Below are 26145 nucleotides of genomic sequence, written 5' to 3' on the forward strand. Positions count from 1 at the left end.
ATCGGGTAAGGTAATCGATGGCCACAATGATCCACTTGTTACCCGCAGATAAAGATGGAAAGGGGCCGAGAAGATCCATCCCAATTTGTTGAAAGGGCAAGGTTGGGGGTGGTATCAGGTTCAGTAGCCCACCTGGTCTGATTGGCGGTGTCTTGAGTCGCCGGCGCTCACGGCGCATTTTCACGCAATGGGCAACTTCGGCAGGCAGTCGCGGCCAGGAGTACTTCTCCTGGATTCGATGCAACGTGCGCGCAAAACCGAGGCGCCCTGCTGTTGGCTCGTCGTGCAACGCACGAAGAATTTCCTGCCTGAGACTTTTAGGCACGACAAGAAGCTGCGCTGTGTTGTTGGGAGCGAAGCTCTTCTTTACGCTGACGTCATTGCTTAAGGCGAACGACGACAACTAACGCCTAAACACAGCTGGAGGAGAAGCGGTTTTCCCTTCCAAGGAGTCTGCTAGGTCTTTCAGCTGAGCATTTTATCGCTGTTGTTGTGCAAAGCTGCTGGCGCTTACTGGCCATAGAAAGGCATCGTCGTCATCGTCCTTCGGAGGAACGTCGACGGGAGCGCGGTATAAGCAGTCTGCGTCTAAATGTTAAGTAACGCCGAAATTTGGACGAGTTGGTTAACGTTCTTGATAGAAAATAGCGCGACAAAGTACACGAAGGACGGAAGGACGACACGGACAAGCGCTAATTCCCCACGCAGTGGGGGGTTAGCGCTCCCAGGTGCGTGGAAGAATGCGTCGGCGTCCTCGATAAGACGAAAGGCAGGCAAAGAAAGGTAAAGAGCAGCAGTCCTCTCGTCGATTTCCTTGTCTCGAATGATCTGAGAGTAGTATGCGCTGACAAGGTGGGTTGTTTTGTGGTGATGCCAGATAGCACTTTTGGGGAAAAGGCTGCCGATGCCATCGAGAAAAACTTTAAAAGGATCGTGTTCAAGAGCAAGAGAGTTCAAGAATACGCTGTTTCCTTGCTCCAAAGCCACAACTTGGAAAAGCTGGTGAACTCCGTGAAGAAGGCAGACGCTGGGCAGTTGGTGTTTTTCACAGCTAAGTCTCCCTAAACCGGCATACCTGTGCGTTCCATTGTTTCTGAGCGTCAAACTTGGCAACACTCGGTCGCTCTTTACCTGCAGAAGCATCTGACATCAATGAACGAGCTGGATCGATTCGCCATCCCAAATTCGGAAGCGCTGGTTGACCTTTTGAGGACCAAGAACCCAGGGCAGTGTGGTGTTTTTAGCATAGATGTCGAAGATTTGTATTATTCTATGCCTCATGATGAGTTAATGAAACGTTTTAAGGGATGTATCATGAATGATAATGATGAACATGCCTTTGTGAACAGTTGCGGTGTGTCTGTAGACTCATTCATGAAAATTCTGTCCTATCTATCTTCTACAGTTGTCGGTTGGGAAGGAAGCTGCTACATTCAACGCACTGGTGTTTGTATTGGTTCGTGCATTGCCCACGTACTAAGCAATATTTTACTCGCGCAGGTGGACAGGAACATTCTTCGTAATTCACTTGGATTGGTTTATACTATTTGCAGGTATGTGGGTGACTACCTAGTGTTTGCTGTTCAGTCTGATCTAAATCATAGCATTCCTGACACTTTGAAGGTTTTTATAGATTGCAGCTCCGGCTTGAATTTTACCGTTGTGCAGCCTAAATATTTGGCACTACGGTTCCTAGACTTATCCTTGTCCGTGCGACGGGATCACGCTTGTTGGGCTTACAGCCCCCGATCTGCCAAAGCACTTCTTAATTTTGCCTCTAGACATTCAATAATTATTAAGAATGGTGTCGCGACGTCTTGTCTCAAAGCAGCCATCACTAAATCCTCTATTCATTCCTTAAAAAAGAGCGTCTTTGCACAGGTCAACAGGCTGAAGGAATCTGGCTATCCCATACATGTTAAGATGACTTGTGGAAAACTGGTGCAATGGATTAAGGCGGGCCATAAGTCGAAACTTGTTATGGGGAGCGTCAAAAGGTTGGCGTCGTGCCGTATGTCCATAGAATGGCATATGGACTAACGAAGGTGGGAAGCCGCTACGGCGTTTCCGTGGTTTTTTCTGGACCGAAAAAATTTAACAGTTTGTGCTCACATATTCGAAATCTGCAGGCATCTGGCAGCAACAAGAAAAAGAGGCGTGGTTACTCCGTTAAGCACCGCTCGCCGTTTGTACCGTGTGAGATCGGCGTGTGTATAAGCTGCCTTTGTCTTGCGGAGGCGTTTATATAGGACAAACGGGGCGGTGTCTCAAGGTTAGGCTAGGGAAACACCTCAACTCCTTAAAAGAACAGTCTGGGAATCTTCCGGAGCATTGCCGCGCTTGTAGCATTAAAGAGGACCATAAGGGGAAAAAAAAGTGCAGACCGCTTTTTCTATGACCACCGTTCTTTTTAGACATCGTGACAAGCTGGTTCGTGCAATTATGCAGGCTTATCATATTAAAAATGTCAAAATTTGTGTCAGCGAGCCGTCGGTTAACTTGGTAGATTGCGAATTTGATTTCTTAGCTTCTACTTTACATTGACTTTACTTACCTATACTTAGGTGTATCTTCCTTTTTTGTTTTTTCACTTCAGCAATGAGTGGCACGTGTTACTGTGTGTTACTGCCTATGTTATGACCTAGCTTCCCAATTAGGAGGCTGTTTCTCTTTTTCCTTTTCCTTGTGTTTTTTCTGTTATTTTTTTTTTTCAAGTGACCTGTATTTATTGCGTGCGTCAGCAAAAAAACCTGCAGTTGCGAGTTAGCGCTTTTCCGTGTCTTCCTTCTGTCTTTCGTGTACTTTTTCGCGCTATTTTCTATCATGTGCGTCTAAATTCTTGCGGCCCAACTTATAGACTACTGTAGCGTCGAATTCCCGAAGTCTTAGGCTCCATCGGGCAATGCGGCCGGAGCGGTTTTTAAATTAGCCAGCGAGCAGAGCGCGTGGTGGTCGCTTACCACCTTGAATGGTTGACCATATAAGTATGGACGCAACTTAGAAATGGCCCAGATGATCGCGAGGCACTCCTTCTCGGTCGTCGAGTAATTGACTTCGGCTTTAGTGAGGGACCTGCTAGCGCAGGCAATTACTTTCTCCAGTCCGGCACTCTTCTAAACCAGAACGGCTCCTAGGCGCAAACTGCTTGCGTCGGTATGAATTTCGGTGTCCGCGCTTTCAACAAAGTGGCCAAGGACAGGAGGGGACTGCAGGAGGCGCTTAAGTTCGTCGAAGGCTGCTCCTTACGGCGCTTCCCGTTTAAAAGGTACGTCAACCTTTGTAAGCTGCGTCAACGGTTCGGCGATCCGCAAAACATTTCTGACAAATCGTCGATAATCAGCGCACAGCCCAAGGAACCTGCGCACGGCTTTCTTGTCAGCAGGCGGTGGAAATTGTGCGATTGCAGCTGTTTTCTCCGGGTCTGACCGAACGCCATCCTTGCTAACGATGTGACCTAGGAACCGCAGTTCCTCGTAGGCGAAGTTGCATTTCTCTGGCTTTAAAGTTAGTCCCGATGATTTGATGGCTTCCAACACTGTCTGCGGCCGTTTCAGGTGGTCTTCAAATTTGACGAGAAGGCAATGACATCATCAGAGTATACCAGGCAAATCTGCCACTTCAAGCCTGCCAGGACTGTGTCCATAACTCGTTTAAACGTCGCTGGTGCGGAGCAGAGGTCAAATGTCATCACCTTGAACTCGAAAAGGCCGTCCGGTGTGATGATTGCTGTCTTTTCGCGATCTCTTTCGTCGACCTCAATTTGCCAATATCCGCTCTTCAGGTCCATCGATCCAGTACCTTGCATTGCAGAGCCGATCTACTGTGTCGTCGATGCGGGGAAGGGGGTAGACATTCTTCTTAGTTATTCTATTCAAGCGGCGGTAATCGCCGCAGAAGCGAAGTGTGCCGTCTTTCTTCTTCACCAAACGACTGGTGCCGCCCAGGGGCTATTGAATGACTGGACCACGTCATCATGCAGCATTTCCTCAACTTGATCGCGTATAGCCTAGCGTTCTCGTGGCGATACACGGTAGGGGCTTTGACGTATCGGTCGAGTGTTTTCGTCCCGGATGATGCGATGCCTTGCCAACGAAGTTTGCTGCATCTTCGACGCTGAAGAAAAGCACTCGCTGTAGTTTTCAAGAAGAGTGTGAATCCGGTCTTTTCTGTCTCGGGGGAGCGCTGGATTAAAGTCGAAATTGGGCTGCTTGGCTCGGTTGGGTGCATCGTCTTCAAGTTGGCTGGGGAGGGCGAAGACTTCTTGGGTTTCCGCAAACTCGTCAAGGAAAGCAATCGTCACGCCCTTGTTCAGGTGCCGGTATTCGTCGGTGAAGTTCGTGACGACCACATCAGCTTGTCCATGATGGAAACGGATGATGCCTCTTGCGATGCCAAGTCCTCTGTCCAGTGACAACTGAGTGTTTCCTTCGACAACCCCTTCCGTGATTTCGAGTTCTGTTGTAACCACAGGGACGATGATGCTTGATCGGGGTAGTACGGTCAATTCTCCGTCGAGGACGTTGAGAGCGACGTGATGCGTAGAAAGCCTCGTAGCAGGTATGGCTTTGTCGATCAAGAGCTTGATGAGTTTGGATCAGAGGTCGATGATCGCTCGATGTTCGTTCAGAAAGTCCATGCCCAGAATCACATCGCGAGTGATGTTAAGTTCGTGTTCGGCAGGTAGAGAAGCAGAAGACGATGATCTGATGATGGTCGGGAGGAGATATCACTCTGCTTAGTCCACACGAAAGGGCTGCGTGCTTTTAGTAGCTCATGAAGTGGTGGAGCAATAGTTGCAAAATGCCTTATAAAACGCCGGAAATAGGACGCGAGGCCGAGGAAACTGCGTGGGCGAATGCCGTCATGGCTGACCAGATGTCCCAATATTCTAATTTCCTTCTGTGCAAAGTGGCACTTCTTGGTGTTGAGCTGAAGGCCTGCCGAAGCGAGACAGGTGAGGACTTCATTCAGGCGCGTGAGATGGTCATTAAAGGTTGCCGAAAAGATAACAATGTCGTCCAAGTAACACAAACAGGTTCTCCATTTCAGGCCACGAAGTACAGTGTCGATCATTCTTTCAAATGTCGCTGGTGCGTTACAAAGTCCGAAAGGCATAACATTAAATTCGTAAAGGCCATCGGGTGTTGCGAAAGCGGTTTTTTCTTTGTCGTCCTCGTGCATAGGTATTTGCCAATAACCTGAGCGAAGGTCCAAGGTCGAGAAATATTCGGAGCCTTGGAGGGAGTCAAGGGCGTCATCAATTCGCGGCATCGGATATACATCTTTGCGGGTAATTTTATTGAGTGCGCGGTAATCAACACAAAAGCGTACCGAGCCGTCCTTTTTTTTTAACTAGCACTACTGGGGAGGACCATGGGCTTGTTGAAGGACGAATTATATTGCGATGGAGGATGTCATTTACATTTTCTTCAATTACTTTTCGTTCAGAGAGGGAAACCCGATAAGGCCGTCGGCGAATGATAGAGTTACCTTCAGTAATGATGCGATGGTGCGCAACACTAGTCCGTCCCAGAGGTGTGGAAGTGGCATCAAAAATGGCTTGGTGGTGTCGAAGCAATGTCAGCAGGTCTTGGCGTTGGTTCGGCGGGAGTTTATGATTAATAGTCTTTGCGAGAACAGAAAGAGAGACGTCTGACAAAACACGTTGCTGAGGCGGAGGGGCGGTGAGCACCATCAGGGAAAAAGGTTGAACATCCACCATACAATTCAGAGAAATTCCTTTTAGGAGCACGAGGGATTCACGTGAAGTGTTAGTGGCCACTACTGTCGCTGAGCCGTTGTGGAACCGGACAAGACTTGACGGGAAGGCGATGCCGCGTGGAAGATGACTATATGATGGTGCAATGAGTACGTCTCCGTCAGTGGTGTGGTCAGAAACAACAGTAAGCAGTTTTTCGCACTGAGGAGGCAAAACAGTATCAGCGGCGGCAACGAGGGGATGACGTCGTTCAGAAAAGTCAGCTGAAAAATCGCTGTCTGTTACATGGATAACACGGTCACCACAAGAAATTAACGCTGAAGCGGTTGACAAAAAATCCCATCCGAAAATCATGAGATGCGCACAAGGTGAGAGCACAGCAAACTGCACATATGGCGGATGCCGTCGATAACAACTCGTACGGTGCACTTCGCTGAAGGGCGCAAAGGGACGTCATTGGCTCTACGGAGTTCAGGCCCATCATATGGGGTTGTCACGCTTCGCAAACGGTAGCACAAATCAGCGTGGATAACATAAATTCAGCCCCTGTATCAAACAAAGCTTCAACCGGTAAACCTTCAGCGATAACAGCAATCACGTTATACGGGCGATTAGGAGGACTTTTAGTAAGTTCGCAGAGTGCAGTTTGACCTCCGGAAACTGCAACACTTAGTTTTCCGGATGGCGGACAGGGAGAACGGTTGCAGGGCGGAGAGGGGAAACTGAGCGGCGGTATAAGGATGTGGACCGGCGTCGGGATACATGGTTCCCACGAGGCTCAGAGGAAGATACTGGAGGTGGGGAGGATCGTCGAGGTAGGCTTGGAATAGACCGGCGTTGATAATATGAGGTTGAAGGCATGTCGCATTCGAAGGTGTCGTAACCACGGCGCTCGTTCTGAAGGCGGCGACGACAGAAGCGGGATATATGGCCTGTAATACCACAGTAATAGCAGACTGGTCGGGGGGGACGCCAAGGTGCGTAATTGGGTTGTGTAGGTTGAGCCATCGCCATTGCATTGACGTAATTATATTGTCACGTAGCCGTTTAGGCCCGTAACCAGAAGGTTGGTTTTAATAGGGGGGGTTGACCTAGAAGGCACAGAAGAGTAGGTCCAGAGAGAACACTGAGAGACAGCAGCCGACTTCAGCTTCTTCTCGAACGCCACGAGACCACTTCTTCCAGTCCGCGCACGAGACTCGATGAGCTGCCGCCTAGCGGCTGCTGTTGCACACGCTACATTACCCCCCTCTCTAAAAAAAAAATAAATGCGAGTTTGATGAATTCAAAAGCAGGAAGAAAAAAAAATTAAGCAAGAAACATGCGGTAGGCGGTGCACTAATTTTCTCGCGAAAAGTACGGTTTCATGCGCACGACATGAGCAACCTCGGATTTCTGCTGACGACGAGTAGAAGAAAAGCCGTCCGGAAGCACTTCGTAAGTCACGTCGCTCAGCTGACGGAGCACTTTGTATGGGCCAAAGTACTGTTTCAGAAGTTTTTCGGATAGTCCCCGACGTCGAATCGGAGTCCAGAGCCACACTCTGTCGCCCGGTTCGAAAGTCACTACACGATGGCGGTGATCGTACCGCTGGGCGTCTCGACCTTGCTGGTTCCGGATGCGTGCCCTCGCCAGCTGTCGCGCTTGTTCTGCGCGTTGAGTGAACTCCTCGGCGCCAACTTCGAGGTCACGGCCGTCGTGGGGCAACATGGCTTCGAGCATTGTCGAAACTTCACGGCCATACAATAAGGAGAAAGGCGTCATTTGCGTTGTTTCCTGCTGCGCCGTGTTGTACGCGAACGTGACGTACGGGAGGACGTCATCCCAAGACCGATGTTCAACATCCACGTACATGGACATCATGTCGGCGAGAGTTTTGTTCAGACGTTCTGTCAAGCCATTAGTTTGTGGATGGTAGGCTGTTGACCTGCGATGGGTAGTGCCGCTTAGCTGCATGACAGATTCCAGTAGCTTGGCAGTGAAAGCAGTGCCTCGGTCCGTTATTATAACTCTCGGGGCGCCGTGCCTGAGGACTATGCGTTCGATGAAAAATTTCGCTGCTTCGATTGCCGTACCACGCTGGAGGGCCTTCGTTTCAGCGTAACGCGTAAGGTAATCTGTAGCGACAATTATCCACCTGTTGCCGGAATCAGAAATTGGAAAAGGACCCAACAAATCCATGCCAACTTGTTCGAATGGGTATCTTGGCACTTGAACAGGATGTAGTAAACCGGCCGGTTTCACAGGCGGTGTTTTTCGTCGCTGGCAATCATGGCATGTTCTCACGTAATGGCGTACTGCGGCCGCAAGGTTTGGCCAATAATAACTCTTCTTAATTCGGGCCAGAGTTCGAGCATACCCCAGGTGACCCGCGGTGGGCTCGTCATGACATGCCTGTAAGATTTCTTCGCGAAGAGACTCTGGTACGACGAGGAGATAATCTCTTCCCGTCGGAGCGAAGTTGATTTTGTATAAAACATTGTTTTGCATGCAAAACGACGAATGCGTTCTGGCGAAGAGACGGGGAATTTCTGTAGTGCGCTCTTCTAGAAAATCAATAAGTGGTGCGAGACCCGGATCATTACGTTGCTGCTGCGAAACAGTGAGCGCGTCGACGGCTGCGATAAGGGGAAAGTCTGGTTCTTCGTCTTCCCGCGCAGCCTCGACAGGTGAACGGGACAAGCAGTCAGCGTCGTTGTGCTGACGTCCAGACTTATACACGATGGTCATGTCGAACTCCTGTAGCCGTAAGCTCCATCGTGCAAGGCGTCCGGAGGGGTCTCGCAAGTTTGTTAACCAGCACAGAGAGTGGTGGTCACTCACAACCCGAAAGTGCCGGCCATAAAGATAGGGTCGAAATTTCATCACCGCCCATACAACGGCCAGACATTCTTTTTCGGTGGTTGAATAGTTTGATTCGGCACGGGACAAAGTCCGGCTTGCGTATGCGATAACTCGCTCGGCACCGTCTTGCCACTGGACGAGTACAGCGCCTAGACCCACGTTGCTGGCATCTGTGTGGACCAGAGTCTCGGCATTCGCATCGAAATGGGCAAGTACAGGTGTTGTCTGCAAGCGGTGCCGTAACTCGTCGAATGCCTTTTGCTGTTCGTCCGTCCAGGTGAAGGTGACATCATCCCGGGTGAGACGTGTCAACGGAGCGGCAATGCGTGAAAAGTTTTCAATAAATCTGCGGTAATAGGCGCAGAGGCCCAAGAAACGGCGAACTGTCTTCTTGTTACATGGAGTAGGGAATTTGGTGACGGCAGCTGTTTTAGCGGGATCGGGACGAACTCCTCGATGGCTGACGACGTGGCCCAAGAACATGAGCTCTTCATAGCCAAAGTGACACTTTTGTGGTTTTAACGTGAGGCCGGCAGATCTGATAGCCCGTAGCACAGCGGAGAGACGTTGGAGGTGTTCCTCGAACGTTGGTGAAAACACAACAACGTCGTCCAGGTAGACTAGACACATCTGCCATTTAAGACCAGATAGAACTGCGTCCATCATTCGCTGAAATGTCGCTGGAGCGGAGCACAATCCGAAAGGTAGGACTTTGAATTCATAAAGTCCATCGGGCGTGACAAACGCTGTCTTCTCGCGATCACGTTCATCGACTTCGATCTGCCAGTAACCGCTCTTGAGATCAAGCGATGAAAAGTAGCGCGCGTGGCGCAACCGGTCTAATGAGTCATCAATACGTGGCAGCGGGTAGACGTCTTTTTTTGTGACCTGATTGAGCTTACGGTAGTCCACACAGAACCTTAAACTTCCGTCTTTCTTCTTAACGAGGACAACAGGCGAAGCCCAGGGACTCCTCGATGGCTGGATGACACCGTCATTAACATCTCGTCGACCTGTTGAGCAATGACTTCGCGTTCCCGCGGTGACACTCGGTAGGGGTTCTGCCTGACTGGTCGGGTGCGGTCGTCGGTTATTATGCGGTGCTTGGTCAAGGGCGCCTGTTTAACCGCGGAGGCGGATGAGAAGCAGTCTTGAAACTGAAAGAGTAGCCCAACGAGTCTGTCCTTCTCTGCCGGTGATAGAGCGGGATTCACATCAGGGTCGAAGTTGGGCGTTTGGCTGGCAGACGTGTTGGTCTCAAGAACAAAGCAGCCGTGGGCTGCTTCTGCGACACCTTCAAAGTAAGCTACCGTGGTGCCTTTAGCGATGCGTTGCCGTTCGTTCCCGAAGTTCGTAATCAGTACGTGAGCTAGACCATTAGTCAGATGAACTACACCGCGTGCAACACAGACTCCATGACGTAACAGAAGCTCTATGTTCTGTTCGGCAACACCGGCAGCACAGGACTGATCGTCGCACCTGACTGCGACGAGAGCAGACGAACGCGGCGGCATGAATACATCCGCGTCAACGATGCGTAAAGGTGCGTGGCGTCTTTCTGAGTCAGCGGTCATCGTTTCAGGCGTCGAAAACGTTACAGTACGGCGAGGAACATTAATAATCGCCCCATGCTCACGTAAAAAGTCCATGCCGAGTATGAGATCCTTGCAGCAGTGTGGCAGGATAACAAAAACGGCTACAAAGGCTGAATCGGCGATGGTTACTCGGGCAGTGCATCGTCCGATCGGCGTCATAAGGTGACCGCCAGCAGTACAAATTTGCGGCCCCAGCCATTCAGTTTTCACCTTAGAGAGCCGATCTGCGAAATTTTTGCTTATTATTGAGAAGTCTGCTCCGGTGTCTACCAAAGCTGTTACTGGGTGTCCGTCGACGAGAACGGAAAGGTCGGCGCTAACAACTTGATCGGCTTGAGGTTGATTGGGAGTTTCGGATTCATGTGGCGGCGGCGGCATCCTAGTCACAGCATCGGACTGAGTCGTCACGGGGGGGACTTCGGGATATCGGTTCCGTTCGTCAGCAACCTGCCCCCCTGAGGTCGCCGCCTTCAGTTTCCCCGGTGTGGGCTTGGCGACCGGCGCCTCGGCGCATCATTAAAATCACGGCGGCTAGGTGACGAGTAGCGCGCGGGAGAAGACTGTGTACGGTTGCCTGAAGGGGTTGCACGGGTTGCGAGGTACTCCTCGATTTCTGGAGGGCGTTCGCCGACCCGGGGACGCGGGGAATCCCGAGAAAAACCCCGAAGACCGAGCTCACGGTATGGACAACGACGGTACAAGTGGCCGGGTTCTCCACAGTGGTAGCACAGCGGCCGTTGGCGAGGAGTGCGCCAGACGTCTGTCTTCCGAACCGGTGGCTGCATGACGGGGCTCTGCTGGGGCGGTGGCTGGTAGGAAGGCTGGTAGTATAGTGGCTGAGGAGCGGACGGCTGTATGACGAGGCTCTGCTGGTATGGCGGCTGGAAGGACGGTTGGTAGAACGGTGGCTGCAAAGTGGGTGGCGGCTGTGCTTCGAATCGAAGCTGTTGCGCAGGAGGCACTGCAGGCCGACGAAGAGCCGCTGCGTAGTTCATAGAACGTGGCTCCGACGGTGACTCAGGCGGGGACAATGTCTGACGTATTTCTTCCCGCACGGCTTCGGTGACAGCCACGGCAGTCGGGTTAGGCGATCCAAGGTTGAACTTGAGGAGCTCCTCGCGAACTACCTCGCGGATCAGCTCACGCAGAGAGTGATCGTCAGTGGATCCGTTCAATGTGGCCACACTGCTGAAGGGCTGACCACAGGCAGACTCCGTGCGCCGGTATCTTTGCTGCAGGGCTCGCTCAATGAGGGTAGCTTCATTGATGAAGTCCGCGACGGTTTGAGGTGGACTCCGAACCAGACCAGCGAAGAGGGGTTCTTTTACGCCCTGCATCAGGTGGCGCAACTTCGCTGATTCCGTCATGTCGGGATCAGCCCGTCGGCAAAGACGCGTCACGTCCTCAGCGAACATGGCCACGCTCTCGTTTGGTAGTTGGACACGAGCTTCTAGGAGGCGGCGTGCGCGATCACGGCGGTCATGGCTGGAAAAAGTGTCCCGCAGCTGCTGGCGAAAGGAATCCCAGCTTTGAAGACTGGCTTCCCTATTCTCATACCATGTTTTGGCGCAGTCCTCAAGGGCGAAGTACACATTGTGCAGCTTCTGAGCGGGGCTCCACTGATTGAATTGCGCCACTCGCTCGAACTGGTCGATCCAGTCGTCGACATCTTCCCCAGTAGCGCCATGGAAACTGGGGGGCGTACGAGGCTGCTGAAGCAGCAACTGGTGCTGACTTGCCTGTGCCATTACAGAAGTCTCGAACTGCTGATCAGCTGGCGTCGGTTCAGGTAGAGGGGCAAATTCCGGCGCCAGACCTCGGAGGCGACGGCTGCAGCGATGAACGGGTGTCGACACGAGCGGAAGCCGGTTGGGACTCGATGAGCGGCTGCGAGAGGCCCGAGACATGTAATTCAAGGCCTCACCTCCACCAGTGTCACGTAGCCGTTTAGGCCCGTAACCAGAAGGTTGGTTTTAATAGGGGGGGTTGACCTAGAAGGCACAGAAGAGTAGGTCCAGAGAGAACACTGAGAGACAGCAGCCGACTTCAGCTTCTTCTCGAACGCCACGAGACCACTTCTTCCAGTCCGCGCACGAGACTCGATGAGCTGCCGCCTAGCGGCTGCTGTTGCACACGCTACAATATGTTGGTGCTGGTTGGGGCGGGGGAACCAAAGAAGGGGGGGATGCAGCGACGTGCGCGTAGGTCGGCGCTGGGCGGATTGCAGAAGGTTCGGATGTCATAGGGCGGCTGATGGTGGCTAACTCTTCTTTAATCATATTGCGGAGAACGGCGTCATTAGGAGGTGCGGAAGAATGATCGCAGCCATGTCGACAGAAAGGATTGAGGGCTTGAAGCTTCTCGCGGATGATTGCTCGAATCATTGCCCGCAGATCAAGGTCCGCAGAGGTCGGACCAGTTGCGAAACCGTTCTGTAATCGAGAGGACTGCAGCTGGTCGAGGCGTTGACAGGTCGTAATAATTGAGTCAACACTTGAAGGATTCTGGGCAACTAAGGTGTGATATGCCATAGCATTGATCCCTTTTAAGATGTGGTGCACACGTTCAGGATCCGTCATGGTGGGACTAATGCGCCGACAAAGTGCAAGAACAGCCTCTATGTAAGACGCATATGATTCATCGGGACCTTGAAGGCGGGAAGCGAGCTTGTTTCTCGCGATCTCAGTCCGAACTGCCCGGTCGGCGAAGTATTGGCGGAATTGCTGTTTGAAAGTGGTCCAGTTAATGGTGTGGGGTTCGCGATTAATGAACCAGTTTCTGGCGACCTCAATTAGATAGAACGAAACGTTGAGGAATTTTAAAGCATCGTCCCACCGGTTATAGGCACTGCAGCGTTCATATGTGCCAAGCCAGTCATCCACGTCTTCGTCACGACGACCAGCGAACAGCGGTGGGTCGCGTTGACGTGTGGGCAGAGTCGGAGGCATCGGTGCAGCTGAGGTAGAGGGTCCGGCCGGGTTGGGATTGCTCTCGGTGGACATGATTATGGTGGTAGTTGCCAAACTGCGACCGGAACGTAGCTCCAGCGAGAGGCAGCAAGGGGATCGAATTCGACCTCCACCACTTGTGAAAGAAGGCTAGGTTGAGACGGCAAGGTCGTGACGGCAAGGCCAGCGATGCCTTGTCTAGCGTTTTAATCCGGTGACAAAACCCAGGCGCGTGCCGGAGCCGGCGCCGCGGGACGATGATGATGGTATGTACAAATGAAAGAGGAAGATCATGGCATGTACAAAGTAAAGAACATCCACAGAAGGCTCACAATATTTACAGAAGCAAAATAGATTACATTGGCAAACTGTAAGTTACAGTAACAAGAGTCACACAGACAACTGCAACTTAAAACAAAATAGACTCTCACACAGAGAAGTCACTCTACAAGCTCTTACTTTTCTCTCGAGAATTTCGGTTAAAGCCTAGGGACTGTAAATACGTGCTAAGCACGGAGCCTATATCTTGACTCTCGAACATGGTCCGAGGACCGCTTTTTGATACCAGACATCAACAAAGACCCAAGGGCGGTCACCATAGGTGATCCGCCCCGAAAATGAAGCAGCCAATCAAATTATTTAAAAACATGCCACAACCCCAGTGGGTTGGGAATAATCTTGGACCCAGGTCCTTAATTACTTCAAATAAAAATACAACATTCAAAACACACACTCTTTCCACTCGCTGGTCCCCAAACCCTCTCACACGGCGCCTGTCTTTCCCTCCCCTCCTCAGCGTGTTTGCGACGCGACCTTGCAGCTGGCGCCTTTGTGAAAGAAACGCCGCGGGGGGCTCTGGAGACTAGGCCATCGAGCCGTCCCGTTCGAGGAAAAATGGGGGCACTGTCCCAGAGCACTGTAGCGTCGCCATTGCTCACACCCGATGGGCCGCTGCGTGGGGGCTAAGTGCCGCGCCTATTGTCGCCTTCTGCAGAACATTTAGCGAGCGCTTGTGGCAGTGAAAAAAAGCTTCATTAACGGCGTCTCCCTGCACCCATGCTTGGCGCCACTGCGGGAGATCGCTGGACAAGCTGGCCGTAAAGTGGTTCGCAGAAGCGTGCCACTGTTGTTTCCGGCTGATAATTGGATGCGTCTGTCGTTCGCTTCTTGGCGACGCCTGAGGGCGAAAGGACGAAAAAAACCCGGCCTCCCGCGCGCCCGCGCGCCTGCGCCCAAGTAAATGGGAGAAAAGGGGACAGAAGGAAAAAAACAACAGCGCTCGCTCCTTGACCTCGGCGCGTGGGGGGTTCGACCGCCAGCTCGGCTCCACGTGCGAGTCGCTTTTCATTGCGGCCTTACACGTCCCTCGTAAGAGGGTAAATGAGCTTGGAATCCGCTCATTTACACAAAACAAAAACACAGGCCGCAACATTCCCCCTCAGGCGACCATTTCGCCAGGCTACAGCGCACCTATATCCGTCCCCACTGAGGGAAACCGTACACTCGAAGTCGGGAAATAAAACCAATACAAACAATGGCACTGAAGACACGAAAGTTCTTCATGACAGCCCGCCACATCCTGTATTGCGCACAGCAGTGCGCCCTATATTTGCTATACATGAGGCACATGTAAAGACACACGAAAAAAAAAATGCACTACAAGAGCGCGTGTTGGCTACGTAGAGTTCACCACTGTCCGAGTTTCAGCACAAAGCACCCACCCGCGGCGCACAGTTGTAGCACGCGTCACCGTTCACATCACAAAACACGGCAGGTGGCGGGAACACCCACGCCACTGCACAGTTCCCGCTCCGTCATGCAACTGTCTTTACACCCCTTTTTGGTGCCGCCAAACAGTTCCGTGCACGCCACCCGTTTGATAAGCAGGAACCCTCACGCTTGGTGAGGCCAGCATGGCGATGCCAAACAACCAGATACAAAATTGGACAGTGAGGCTTTCTTCGTCCCTGTACTTTGCGCAAGATTTGTACGGAGGCTCCAATGACAAGCCTAGCCCGTGCAGTTTCCTGCGCTGGCGAAGTGAGTTGGGCACGCGCCTGCTGCTATACGCCGGAACACTATAGATCTCGTGCGCACCTCGGCGCCCGCGTTGTCGTGTAGCAGTGGCCTTTAGCGCCTGCGGCACATCGTTGCCACCTCTCGCGGCGCCAGCACTAGAGATCCTTGCACTGAACGTCGATGGGAGACTGCTTCCCAAAACAGAAACATCGTCGCACCTTACCTTCGGCGGCCTCGACTTTCTGAGGCCGCGTACTGCTGTCGTGCCTACACGAATTTTGAAAGGCCCACCTGCGTACTCCTTGCTACTATTGCGCTGTAGTTTAGCGTGTTCGCTCTCTCGACCAGAGATATCAAACTGGCCAGAATCCGTTACTGCGCCGTCTGTATCAAATGGAGCGGGCGCCCTCACCGTAAGCCCAGCCTCGACACCTATTGCGCGTAGATCCCCACACGGAGCGCACTCCGTCTCCGTCGGCTGATCAGCTCGCACTTCGGAAGCGAAATTTCTGTGCGCGGGATCCGCGCCGCTCCTGTCGGGCTCCAATCCTGCTAACGGCTCGTCCGTTTTTTCGCGCATTTCCAATCGCGCCACGACATTTCTCGGGCAGTTCGTCTCGCCCCCTAACGCTAGCTCCTCTAGCTGCGCCTGTGGGGCTGCACTAGCAGTTTCCGCCGCTCTCAGCCCTGAGCTAGCAACGCTTCGCTCGTCCAGGCTATCTGTATTCGCCGAATACCGGGGGGGGGGCAGCCCTCAACTGCACTAATGCTTTCTGCCACGGGGCCAAGGTCTAACTGTCGCTGCTCCGTTGCTTCGGACGCAGTTTTAGCCTTTCCGCCGCCGGCATGCTCGCGCATGAGCGCTCTGATCAATCCCTCTTCCTCTCTTATAATTTCCCGTTTTTTTCGCTCAAAATTCAATTCAAGTTGCCGAATTACCAGACGCTCTTCCTCCGTCAGGGGATATGCGTAAGCCTTGCTTTCAATCATATCTGGCGTTCTCACTGCCTAGTACCTCACTTTCCCTAGCACAAGCCAAGCCAACCTCGACCAGACGCGAGAAATCCCACTCACCCGTCACCAGCGTCGCTGCGGGTAGTAGCACACAGCCCGGGAGTCACGCCTTGGCTGGTCGTCCTCGGCAGGTAGCTTGCACAGTCGTCCTTTGGCTGCCGCTGCTGCTTCCCGAGGCCTTGTTGCTTGCTGCTTTGTGGTAGGGTTGCGGAATCCTGTCGACTGCGCCAGTGATGTTTATCTGCTGTCTTCGGCAGGTAGAGAAGCAGAAGACGATGATCTGATGATGGTCAGGAGGAGATATAGATTTACAGAAGCAAAATAGTTTACATTGGCAAACTGTAAGTTACAGTAACAAGAGTCACACAGACAACTGCAACTTAAAACAAAATTGACTCTCACACAGAGAAGTCACTCTACAAGCCCTTACTTTTCTCCCGAGCATTTCGGTTAAAGCCTAGGGACTGTAAATACGTGCTAAGCACGGAGCCTCAATCTTGACTCTCGAACATGGTCCGAGGACCGCTTTTTGATACCAGACATCAACAAAGACCCAAGGGCGGTCACCTTAGGTGATCCGCCCCGAAAATGAAGCAGCCAATCAAATTATTTAAAAACATGCCACAACCCCAGTGGGTTGGGAATAATCTCGGACCCAGGTTCTTAATTACTTCAAATAAAAATACAACATTCAAAACACGCACTCTTTCCACTCGCTGGTCCCCAAACCCTCTCACACAGTGTCTGTCTTTCCCTCCCCTCCTCAGCGTGTTTGCGACGCGACCTTGCAGCTGGCGCCTTTGTGAAAGAAACGCCGCGGGGGGCTCTAGAGACTAGGCCATCCAGCCGTCCCGTTCGAGGAAAAGGGGGGGGGGCACTGTCCCAGAGCACTGTAGCGTCGCCATTGCTCGCACCCGATGGGCCGCAGCATGGGTGCTAAGTGCCGCGCCTATTGTCGCCTTCTGCAGGACATTTAGCGAGCGCTTGTGGCAGTGCAAAAAGCTTCATTAACGGCGTCACCCTGCACCCATGCTTGGCGCCACTGCGGGAAATCGCTGGACGATCTGGCTGTAAAGTGGTTCGCAGAAGCGTGCCACTGTTGTTCCTGGCTGATAATTGGATGCGTCTGTCGTTCGCTTCTTGGCGACGCCTCGGGGCGAAAGGACGAAACAAACCCGGCATCCCGCGCGCCCGCGCCCAAGAAAAGGGGAGAAAAGGAGAAAAAAAAACAACAGCGCTCGCTCCTTGGCCTCGGCGCGTGGGGGGCTCGACCGCCAGCTCGACTCCACGTGCGAGTCGCTTTTCAGTGCGGCCTTACATCGCGGGAACAGTGCTGTAGGACGACGAAGCTGGTAGGGTAGGTACGTCTGTTTACTGTAACCCTTGTGGTGCATCGCCCCGACGGCGTAATAAGTTTACCACCAGCCGTGCGGATTAGCGCCCCGTCCCAAGTGGTTGTCACTTTCTTGAGCTGGGGGGCGTAAGCTCCACTGATGACAGAGTAGTCGACATCGGTGTCCACTAGGGCGGTAACCGTGCGTCCGTCGACAGCAATCTCAAGGTCGTTTGTTCGCGTCCTAGTATTCCACGTTGGCTTCGGTGTTCGATCTCTGCTTCGTCTCGTGCTGAAGTCGTGGCCGGGGCACACCGTCATCACTTCGCTGAGCGGCAGTGGTAGCTTGAAGTTTGGTCGTGTCGTCTTGGATGTTGACGTCGGGCGTAGCGGCGGTGTCACCTAGAAGTCTGGGCGTGCCGAAGACGTCTTCACAAGTAATGTGGGCGTCATTGCGGCGTCGTCATTACTCGTCGTCGCGGTGGAGGATATTTGTTAGTTCGCCGTGTAGCAACCTCACCTCCAAAGGTTGCTACCTTTAATTTCTCCTACGAGGGGTTGGGCACCTTCCTCGCACACTGTCATCGTAGCTGCGGCCTGGCAACGAAAAGCGGGTCCTGTACGGCGATGGGGACCTGAATCGACGGGTTTGTGGCGCCAACTCACCGCTACGTAGGTAGTTCTCAATTTTTAAAGGTCGTTCACCGATGCGGGGTCGTGGGGCGTCGACTGCAAATCCGCGGAGGCCGATTCGTCGGTACGGGCAGTGGCGTAGAATGTGGCCGGCCTCACCGCAGTGCAAGCATAATGGCCTGCTGTTCGCAGTCCTCCAGGCGTCGCACTTCCTCGGGCTTGGACGCCACTTCGGACGCCACTTCGTTTCGCCTCCATGGAAAGGCAGCTGCCGTGGTCGGATTCGAACCCGGGTGCTCCGGCACAGTAGTCGGGCGTCTTACCACTGCACCACCCCGGCTTTTTTTTCTTTATTGCATGAATTGGTACAAATACATCAGTAAAAGATCGTGGTTGCCATGCCCCTTGGCTGACAACCGTGTCTAATGGACTTTCATTACCACAAATTCGCCCATCAGACTCAATACCTTCTCCGCAGCGTCTTGCTGCTTCAAAATTTCTTTCAGTTCATACACTTGTTCAACAAAATAATCACATACAGATCGTGCATCGACACCACAGTGTCTACAAGCAATCCTACTCCTCCAAATACTGTGAAGGCCCAATAGCATGATGAGGTCATACTTAAAATCATCATTAACAGTTGTCAGGTACCGAATTCCACGTGCCGTCAATGGCAGGTCTTTTTTAAGTGTCCTTTGTAACAAATCCCAGTAAAACACCGCATCCCAACAATCCAGGAACACGTGCTCAACTGTTCCAGGTTTCCTACATAGTAGACAGTTTGAGCCCTAAGGTACAAAAAGGCCCTTTTCTTCCAGCCATGTTTTGACTGGGAGGGTTTCTGTATGCAATTTAAAAAAGAACGGTTTTAAGCCCGGTGCAACAGTCATGTTTTTAACTCGCTTGAGAACGTCTTTCCCTGGGCCTTCAGAGTATAAGGTTCTGTACAAAGGAGCTGGGAACAATTGTGAAATAACATCCTTGTACAGCCGCTTAGGTGGTACCGTCGCTAAATACTCTACAGAGTACCTCACGCGCAAAAACTTGCACGACCACACCACTTCTCGCAGGAAGCGTGACACAGTGTATCACCGAGCAGTGCATGAAGAGGCTATAAACTATGGAATTGCACTGGATAGCATGATTTGCATAAAGGTTCTCAGGAATGCATCTTTTTGGTCACGTAGGAAACAAAACCTTAAAACCCTCTGCCGCACATATAGATGCATTAGAGACAACCCTCCGTCTTTAACTCGTCCAAAGAGATTATCTCTGCTAATTCGTTCCCAGTTGGACGACCAAATGAAGACCGCAAATACACGATGGAACCTTTGTATATTGCTTCGAGCACAATACAATACTTGAAGTAAATACATTATTCTTGCCACCAAAAAGGTATTGCATACAGTCGCACGGGCGAAAATAGAGAGCTTACGTCCAATCTATCCTTTCGTCCTTTCCCGTATTTCTTCCGCTTTTTTATTCCAGCAATTCGTATTTTCCCCGTATTTGTACAATGGGACTCCCAAATAAACTCCGGGCTTTGTAGCCCATCTTGCTCCACAGAAAATTTCCGGTTCCTCTTCCCATTCCCCGTCCGAGACTTTTCTTTAAATTAACAGCACTACCAGTCTGCCTGCAATACCGTTGTGTTACATTCAAAGCTTCCGAAACGCTTTCGCGATCTTCAGAAAAAAGCGCCACATCATCAGCGTATGCCAATATTTTCACTTCACATACTCCCAGCTTAAAACCACGGATGTATTAGTTAGCAGTTACCATTCTACACAATGGTTCCAAATATATAGCAAAGAGGAGAGGAGACAGTGCACATCCCTGCCGCACAGATGCTCTTACATCAATTCTTTCAGATAACACTTTGTTAATCATAAGGCGTGTAGAACAACATGCATAAGCCATTTTAACTCCTTTCAATACAACGGCACCAACACCAATATGTTCCAACAAACAGTACAATATTTCATGAGACACACGATCAAATGCTTTTTCGAAATCAACTTGAACCATGGCCACTCTCCTGTTTAGAGCATCGCAGCACTCGAACACACTACGCGCTACATGAATATTATTAAATATGCTTCTGGTCTTTATTCCACATGTTTGATGAGGTCCAACAATATCTTTTATAATGTATTGCAATCTCTTAGCTAACACCTTCATCAGAATTTTATAATCAACATTAGTTAACGTGATCGGTCTATAGCTTGTATCTTTTAAAAGCATAGCTGGCTCATCAGTCTTGGGAACCAAGACCGTATGCGCGTTGCTAAACGACGTTGGCAGATAACCCCCATCAAAGCACTCCTTGAAAAGCCTATAGACCAACACCGATATGTGACGTAAGCACGATGCGGTAGCGCTTTTATCGCCAGCGTGGTCCGACTGGGGGTGAAAACTAGGCTTAGCGCCCATAGGAATACATGGAAACTAAACATCCCAAAGCAGTTTTCTAATTTCACGGGGCACCTGTGATATCGTTATTCCGTACAGAGCAACCATGAACGCCCTGGAACAGATCGTGGAAGTGTGAAATCTCATTACCGCGGTGAAGTATTTTTAAAACACCGCGAAACGTATCGGGGTGCGACTTGAGAGGGCGACCCATAGAAATACATGTAAACACAACTTACCGCAACATTTTGCTCGGTTCAGCAGAGTCAACCCTTCTCATTTTTTGGTGAACGTTTTGTACGACGCCTCGATGTCATGTTGCATGCCACACTACATTCTCTTGCAAGCAACGCAAGTCTGACGATTTGCGGGACCGCTCACAGCACGATAAACTGACCGCGCACAGTTGCAGACAACCATGCACCACCGCTGTCGCTAGCAGACGCTCCGGAGCTGGATGCGGCCGCGGTGGGTATCGCCAGCTGCTATGTCGTCTACTGCAATGCGCGAATCTCATTCGGCTCATATTGTCGTATGGCGTTTGACAACTGCTTTTTAAATGTAAGTCTGTATATCACATATCCCTGGAGCGACAGTATTATCAAGCTTATTTACCTTATGGGGCAGCATATCAGACTGTAAGCAAAACTGTGCGATTCGGTACACCCAGCTTGCCTTTTGGCGGTGTCTGGATTCATAACACAGATTATTCGGGGAGTTTTAGAAGTAGACTGCCTCCGTATAGACGCACCATACTTTATCACACACTTCTTCAAAGCGTTGGTCAACGTTTAACGACCGGCCACCACTTCTGATGCTCTGCGAAATGAGAAAAATGTTCCGGTAAGTTTGGTTTACATGTATTTATACGGGTCGCCCTCCCAACTTGTACCCCCACATGTCCCGCGGTATATTAAAAATACTTCGCCTCGGTAATGAGATTTCATATTTTTACTATCTGTTCTAGGATGTTCATAGTTGCTTCGTACCGAATAACGACATCACAGGTGCCCCGTGAAATGAGGAAACTGCTTTGGAATATTTCGGTTCCATGTATTCCTATGGACGCTAACCCTATTTTTCACCCCTAGTCGGCTGCGGCACCGAGAGCCGACTAGGGGTGCCGACTAGAGGCAAAGGGGGCCTTTGTTTGTAAACACGGTGTTGGTCTATAGATCATGATAGATAACTCACTTTTAAGGCTCTTGTAAAAGGCCGGACTCAAACCATCTGGACCCGGGGACTTTCCGACATTCAATTCATCAATGGCCTTTTCTATTTCCTCCACACTTATTTCGTTCTCTAACTCTTCAGTAACTTCTTTGCCTAATATTGGCATCAGAGGCAAAAAGTTATCTCTAAACCCTTCTTCACTTGGTGCTTTGCTCAAAAACAGCTCTCGGTAATGCTCCACGAAGGCGCTCGTAATTCCGTCATGCTCATCATGCCTGTGCCCCTTGTATTCAATAACCGTTATCTCGTTCGCGCGCGCATATCGTTTTTTATCAGCGAGGGCGCGTTTTGTTGGCGTCTCGCCACCAAGCCATTTTTCCGTGCGCGCTCTTATCGCAGCTCCTCTGTACTTCTGGGCATCCAAAGCTGCTAGCCTAACTTTGATGCCTTTTATATCTTGCATGAACATACCCGGCACTCGTTCTTCTTCACGCCCTAAATATTTTAAGAGCTCTTGCAGTTGCTTTTCTTTTTCTTTTCCTCATACTTAATAATGGAAGAGCGCTCAATTGCATTCATTTTAACCTCCTCTTTAAATCGTTCCCAGGATTCAATACAGCCTGTTTCGCTCTCATAAAAAATATCAATGCTTTACTTAACTTTTCTTAAAAATAGTTCGTCTTCTGTAAGCTTCGAGTTTATTTTCTTTAAGTCTAACTTCATTTTTGATTTACACTGCTTCGTTCCGCCCAGCGCAACCGTAACTAAGTAATGGTCACTAAATGACACTTGCTTCACTTCATACTGTTCACAGGTAGGCGAAAACTCTGGCGATACATATATTCTGTCAAGTCGCGCGTGACTACTACCTTGAAAATGTGTGAAATGCACGCGTTTCTCACCAATCACCAGGGCTGTTACGTCCTCTAAGCTGCACTCATTGAGGACACACTTCAGCAATTCGGCACTTTGGTCTTTTCCAACATTTCTATTCGAACGATCCTTAGCATCTACAACACAGTTGAAATCTCCGAAAAATATAAGCGCACGACTGCATTCAAGGAAAGGCACCAACTGCTCAAAAAAGTCGCGCCGTTCTTTTCGTGTCGTTGGTGCATACAGGACCACCACCCTAACCGCACAGGTTTCGTACTTGATGTCGCACACGACGAAACTTACTTGCTTCACTGCTATGCCTACACTTTTCCTCAGGAAAAGACAGCAACATGCAGAAAAACCGACTGCCCCACCTCGGCGGGGCGTGGCTAAATAGCATGTAAGCTAAATCGGAATTAAACACGGGTATTTTAAGCTAACCCCGATCAAACATTAAGATAAATAAGTTGAAGAGTTCTCTAAATTAAAAAGCATAAAAAAGAAAGGTTGAGCATGGTGAGGACTATCACAACCCGGCTTCAAAGGTGATGCTCTGAACAATCATCCATCCATCCATCCATCCGTCCGTCCGTCCGTCCGTCCATCCGTCCATCCGTCCATCCGTCCATCCGTCCGTCCGTCCCTCCTGGGCGCAGCGGTCGTAGTAAAAGCGCTTGGACAGTTCTTTGTTTAGTTCTGTTGACGTCCTTATGTCTAGCTATGTATGCGTAGAAGGTCTGTAATGCCATCGCTTTCTACTTGTTAACGGTGTACTAGAAAGTTCCCTTCTTTTTGCGTGCATCAAACAATATGCGTCATAGCAGCACCAGTGTGCTAGCTACTAGCTATCGACTCGTCCGCATAATTTAACATCGCCTTTTGTTTTCACCAGGTCGCATGGTAATTCGAAATATTGGCAGCTTTCGCATTGCACGAACGACTTTTTCTGTATATAAAACTGCCAAACATCACTACAAGTCTGCCACTTCTTCATGAAGCTCATTCTACACTACCTAAATAGTGATGGTCTTGCCACTCGTTTCTGTATGCGGCACTGCAGCCGCTTTTTTGCTAGACGCTTATTGGAGCCAGCAGATGGTTGTATATATAACGTTGTCAAGCAGAGCTACCTTGTAACTATTTGCTATTCTGCGCTTAATCATATCTCTTTTACATCTGTTCTTTCGTACCTACATATAAAGGACTTCATCTTACTGAAATAAGTTGGCCACTGTCTATTTAATTCCTCTTTCTGAGTAGGATAGCCGGTCAGCCGCACCGTGTATTTTGAATGGTCTGCCAAAACACCTCAACACAAGACGGATTTCTACGGCTGTCCTTTGGCGCTTATTTCTTTGAGCTAAAGACTATGATTACCTAAACAGTTTATCTATATACTTCTGTATTCAATGTGACTAAAGGTTGATGTGCATACAAGGGGGTGGGGTAAAATCGTTTATCAAACCGAGCCTCAGGAAAGCGCATGCAATCTGTGTGAAGCGTTGCTAAAGGCTGAATAAAAGGTATAGTATGAGCTAAAGTATTGAGAAATATATCGTACACTTGAGCAGCGGTTGATACGGAAAGAGTATTTTAGTACTGGCACAATGTGGCAGTGAAAAGCTCAGAGCTGGCTTCTGTGGCTACCGAAAGAATTTCGAAATTCTGCCGGTGCAGCAAGCTGGCAACTGTATATGGAAAAGGTGATAGAGCAATGTTGCGAGTAGAGCGTTTGGTAGTAGGTTGTATAAAACACAGGGTGATTATAACACATACGGCGGGAAGGAAAGGATACGCTCTGTGCGTATTGTTCATAAGTGAAATATCCGAAATAATATACAGAGTCCGTATTTTTTGTATACGCTTAGGGCAGGCATTACATATTTAGTTTTTTCGGGGATGATCAATCTATGCAACTCCTCTTTTCCTTTGCAGAATGTTGAGGATGGTGCTCAGACCTCAGTGTACCTGGCTGTCTCGGAAGATGTGGAAGGCGTCAGCGGGAAGATGTTCGCTGATTGCGAGCCGTCAGGCGCTCCCGGGAAATCAGAAGACGCGCACAGCCTGTGGGAGATCTCTGAGAGAATAACTGGCCTCTCGTGACGGCAACCTGGCTCTGCTTATACATCATCACTTTATTCAATTTACGTTAAATCATTGGTCATAAGCAGTCTAAGGCCATTGCAGAAAATTTGCGGGGCCTACTAATCTCATCGGCCTTTTCAAATGGGACTGCAAAGAACAGTGCGCAGATAAGGGGCCGCGAGCAACAAGTTTGCAGTCCGAACCACTGCGCTTAAATAGAAATGCTTTCGGGCTTTCGCCTTTCTGCTGTTAAGCGGGCTTAGGCGCAATCCTGTAATTGTTGTTATCGGTACCTACTCAGTGCGCAAAAATAAGAAGATGGCATCAGGAGTATTATGATAGCGAATAATGTCCGGCGTGGGGATCTGCTTAACTTCACTTGGCAGGTGGACGTCTCGTAGACCCCCCCGTTATGCAGCATAAATAAGCCAGGCGATTTCTTGAATATATTTTGCCTCAGAAGCTATATTTTTGAGTAGGAGGTGTACTATCCCTTTCACACTCCTCAATACGAACTATAGCAGTTACTTGCTGCTGCATGCTGCTACAGCTACGTTCATCCCAAGTAAAGTTTTTAGTGGAACAGTGGTAGTCTAAGTCTGCTAGCTACATTTGCTGCTAACGAAGACGCACTCATATAGCCAGAAAGAGTGCGCATAAATTGTCACGCTAAGATATCGGAGAAGCTTAGAAGTTAAAGGTAAGAAGTGCCGGCGCGAACATCACTAAAGCCTTGCCAAAAAACATTTAGTTATAATGCGCACAAGTTAACTATAAGTTTTAAATTCTGCATCGGAAGCATAAACTAATTGGAAATGCAAGAAATCAATACCGCACACATCATAGCTCAATATATACTTAACCAAATCGTGATTAAAACAATGTGTCATCAAAATTACTCCACATGAGTGCAGTAAGGCAGAACATTGAGTAACTCGGAGCACGGACTCACTTCAATCAGGGAAGACAATTCTCCGCAAATATACACATGATAGCAAGGTAGCAACGCAAGTTATGCAATAAAATGAAGGTGGTAGCCGCCTCATGCGCAGGTACCGAAGGCCATAAGGAAGGTGGATCAGAGTTTTTAAGGCGAAAACCTTAAACGGCTCATACTGTCGTCAACAAAAGCTGCATGCGCGAGCGCCGCACCTGATTGGTCGACAGAGAAGTGACGTCGCCAGCCGGTAAATTCAAAATGACCAACCAGAAGTCTTATGTCCAATCACGATTGAATTGATAAATAAAAATATATTATAAACCTTGTCTTCCAACGGGGACTCGCACCTCCATCCCTTGGATTCCCAGCCCAGCGCTATACCACTGCGCCACGCCCAGGATTGTTTTTCTTTATTCCCTGGCTTTGGCACACGACGTAACAAGAATGGAAACTCTGATCAAAACATGAAAAAAGACACATAAGCCAAGGTACATAAATGACTGTCATGATCAGCCAATAGACTGGCCTCGTGGCTTTAAAACTCCCGCAGC

At 50.2% G+C, this 26145-nt stretch overlaps 1 protein-coding gene across 1 annotated transcript in view; it reads left to right on the top strand.

The window, feature by feature from the left end:
* LOC146187967 (retinol dehydrogenase 14-like) overlaps positions 1-25910 on the top strand; it is a 138672-nt gene extending 112762 nt beyond the window's left edge. The window contains exon 6 of the mRNA XM_084604965.1: positions 24505-25910. Within this exon, the coding sequence (XP_084461091.1) occupies positions 24505-24672 (168 nt within the window). The 3' untranslated portion in view covers positions 24673-25910. The remainder of the gene's footprint in view (positions 1-24504) is intronic.
* Positions 25911-26145: the final 235 nt, after the last annotated feature.

The sequence above is a fragment of the Amblyomma maculatum genome, chromosome 5, assembly GCF_055883805.1.
Source record: "Amblyomma maculatum isolate TAMU_Amacu chromosome 5, ASM5588380v1, whole genome shotgun sequence".
Taxonomy (NCBI): domain Eukaryota; kingdom Metazoa; phylum Arthropoda; class Arachnida; order Ixodida; family Ixodidae; genus Amblyomma; species Amblyomma maculatum.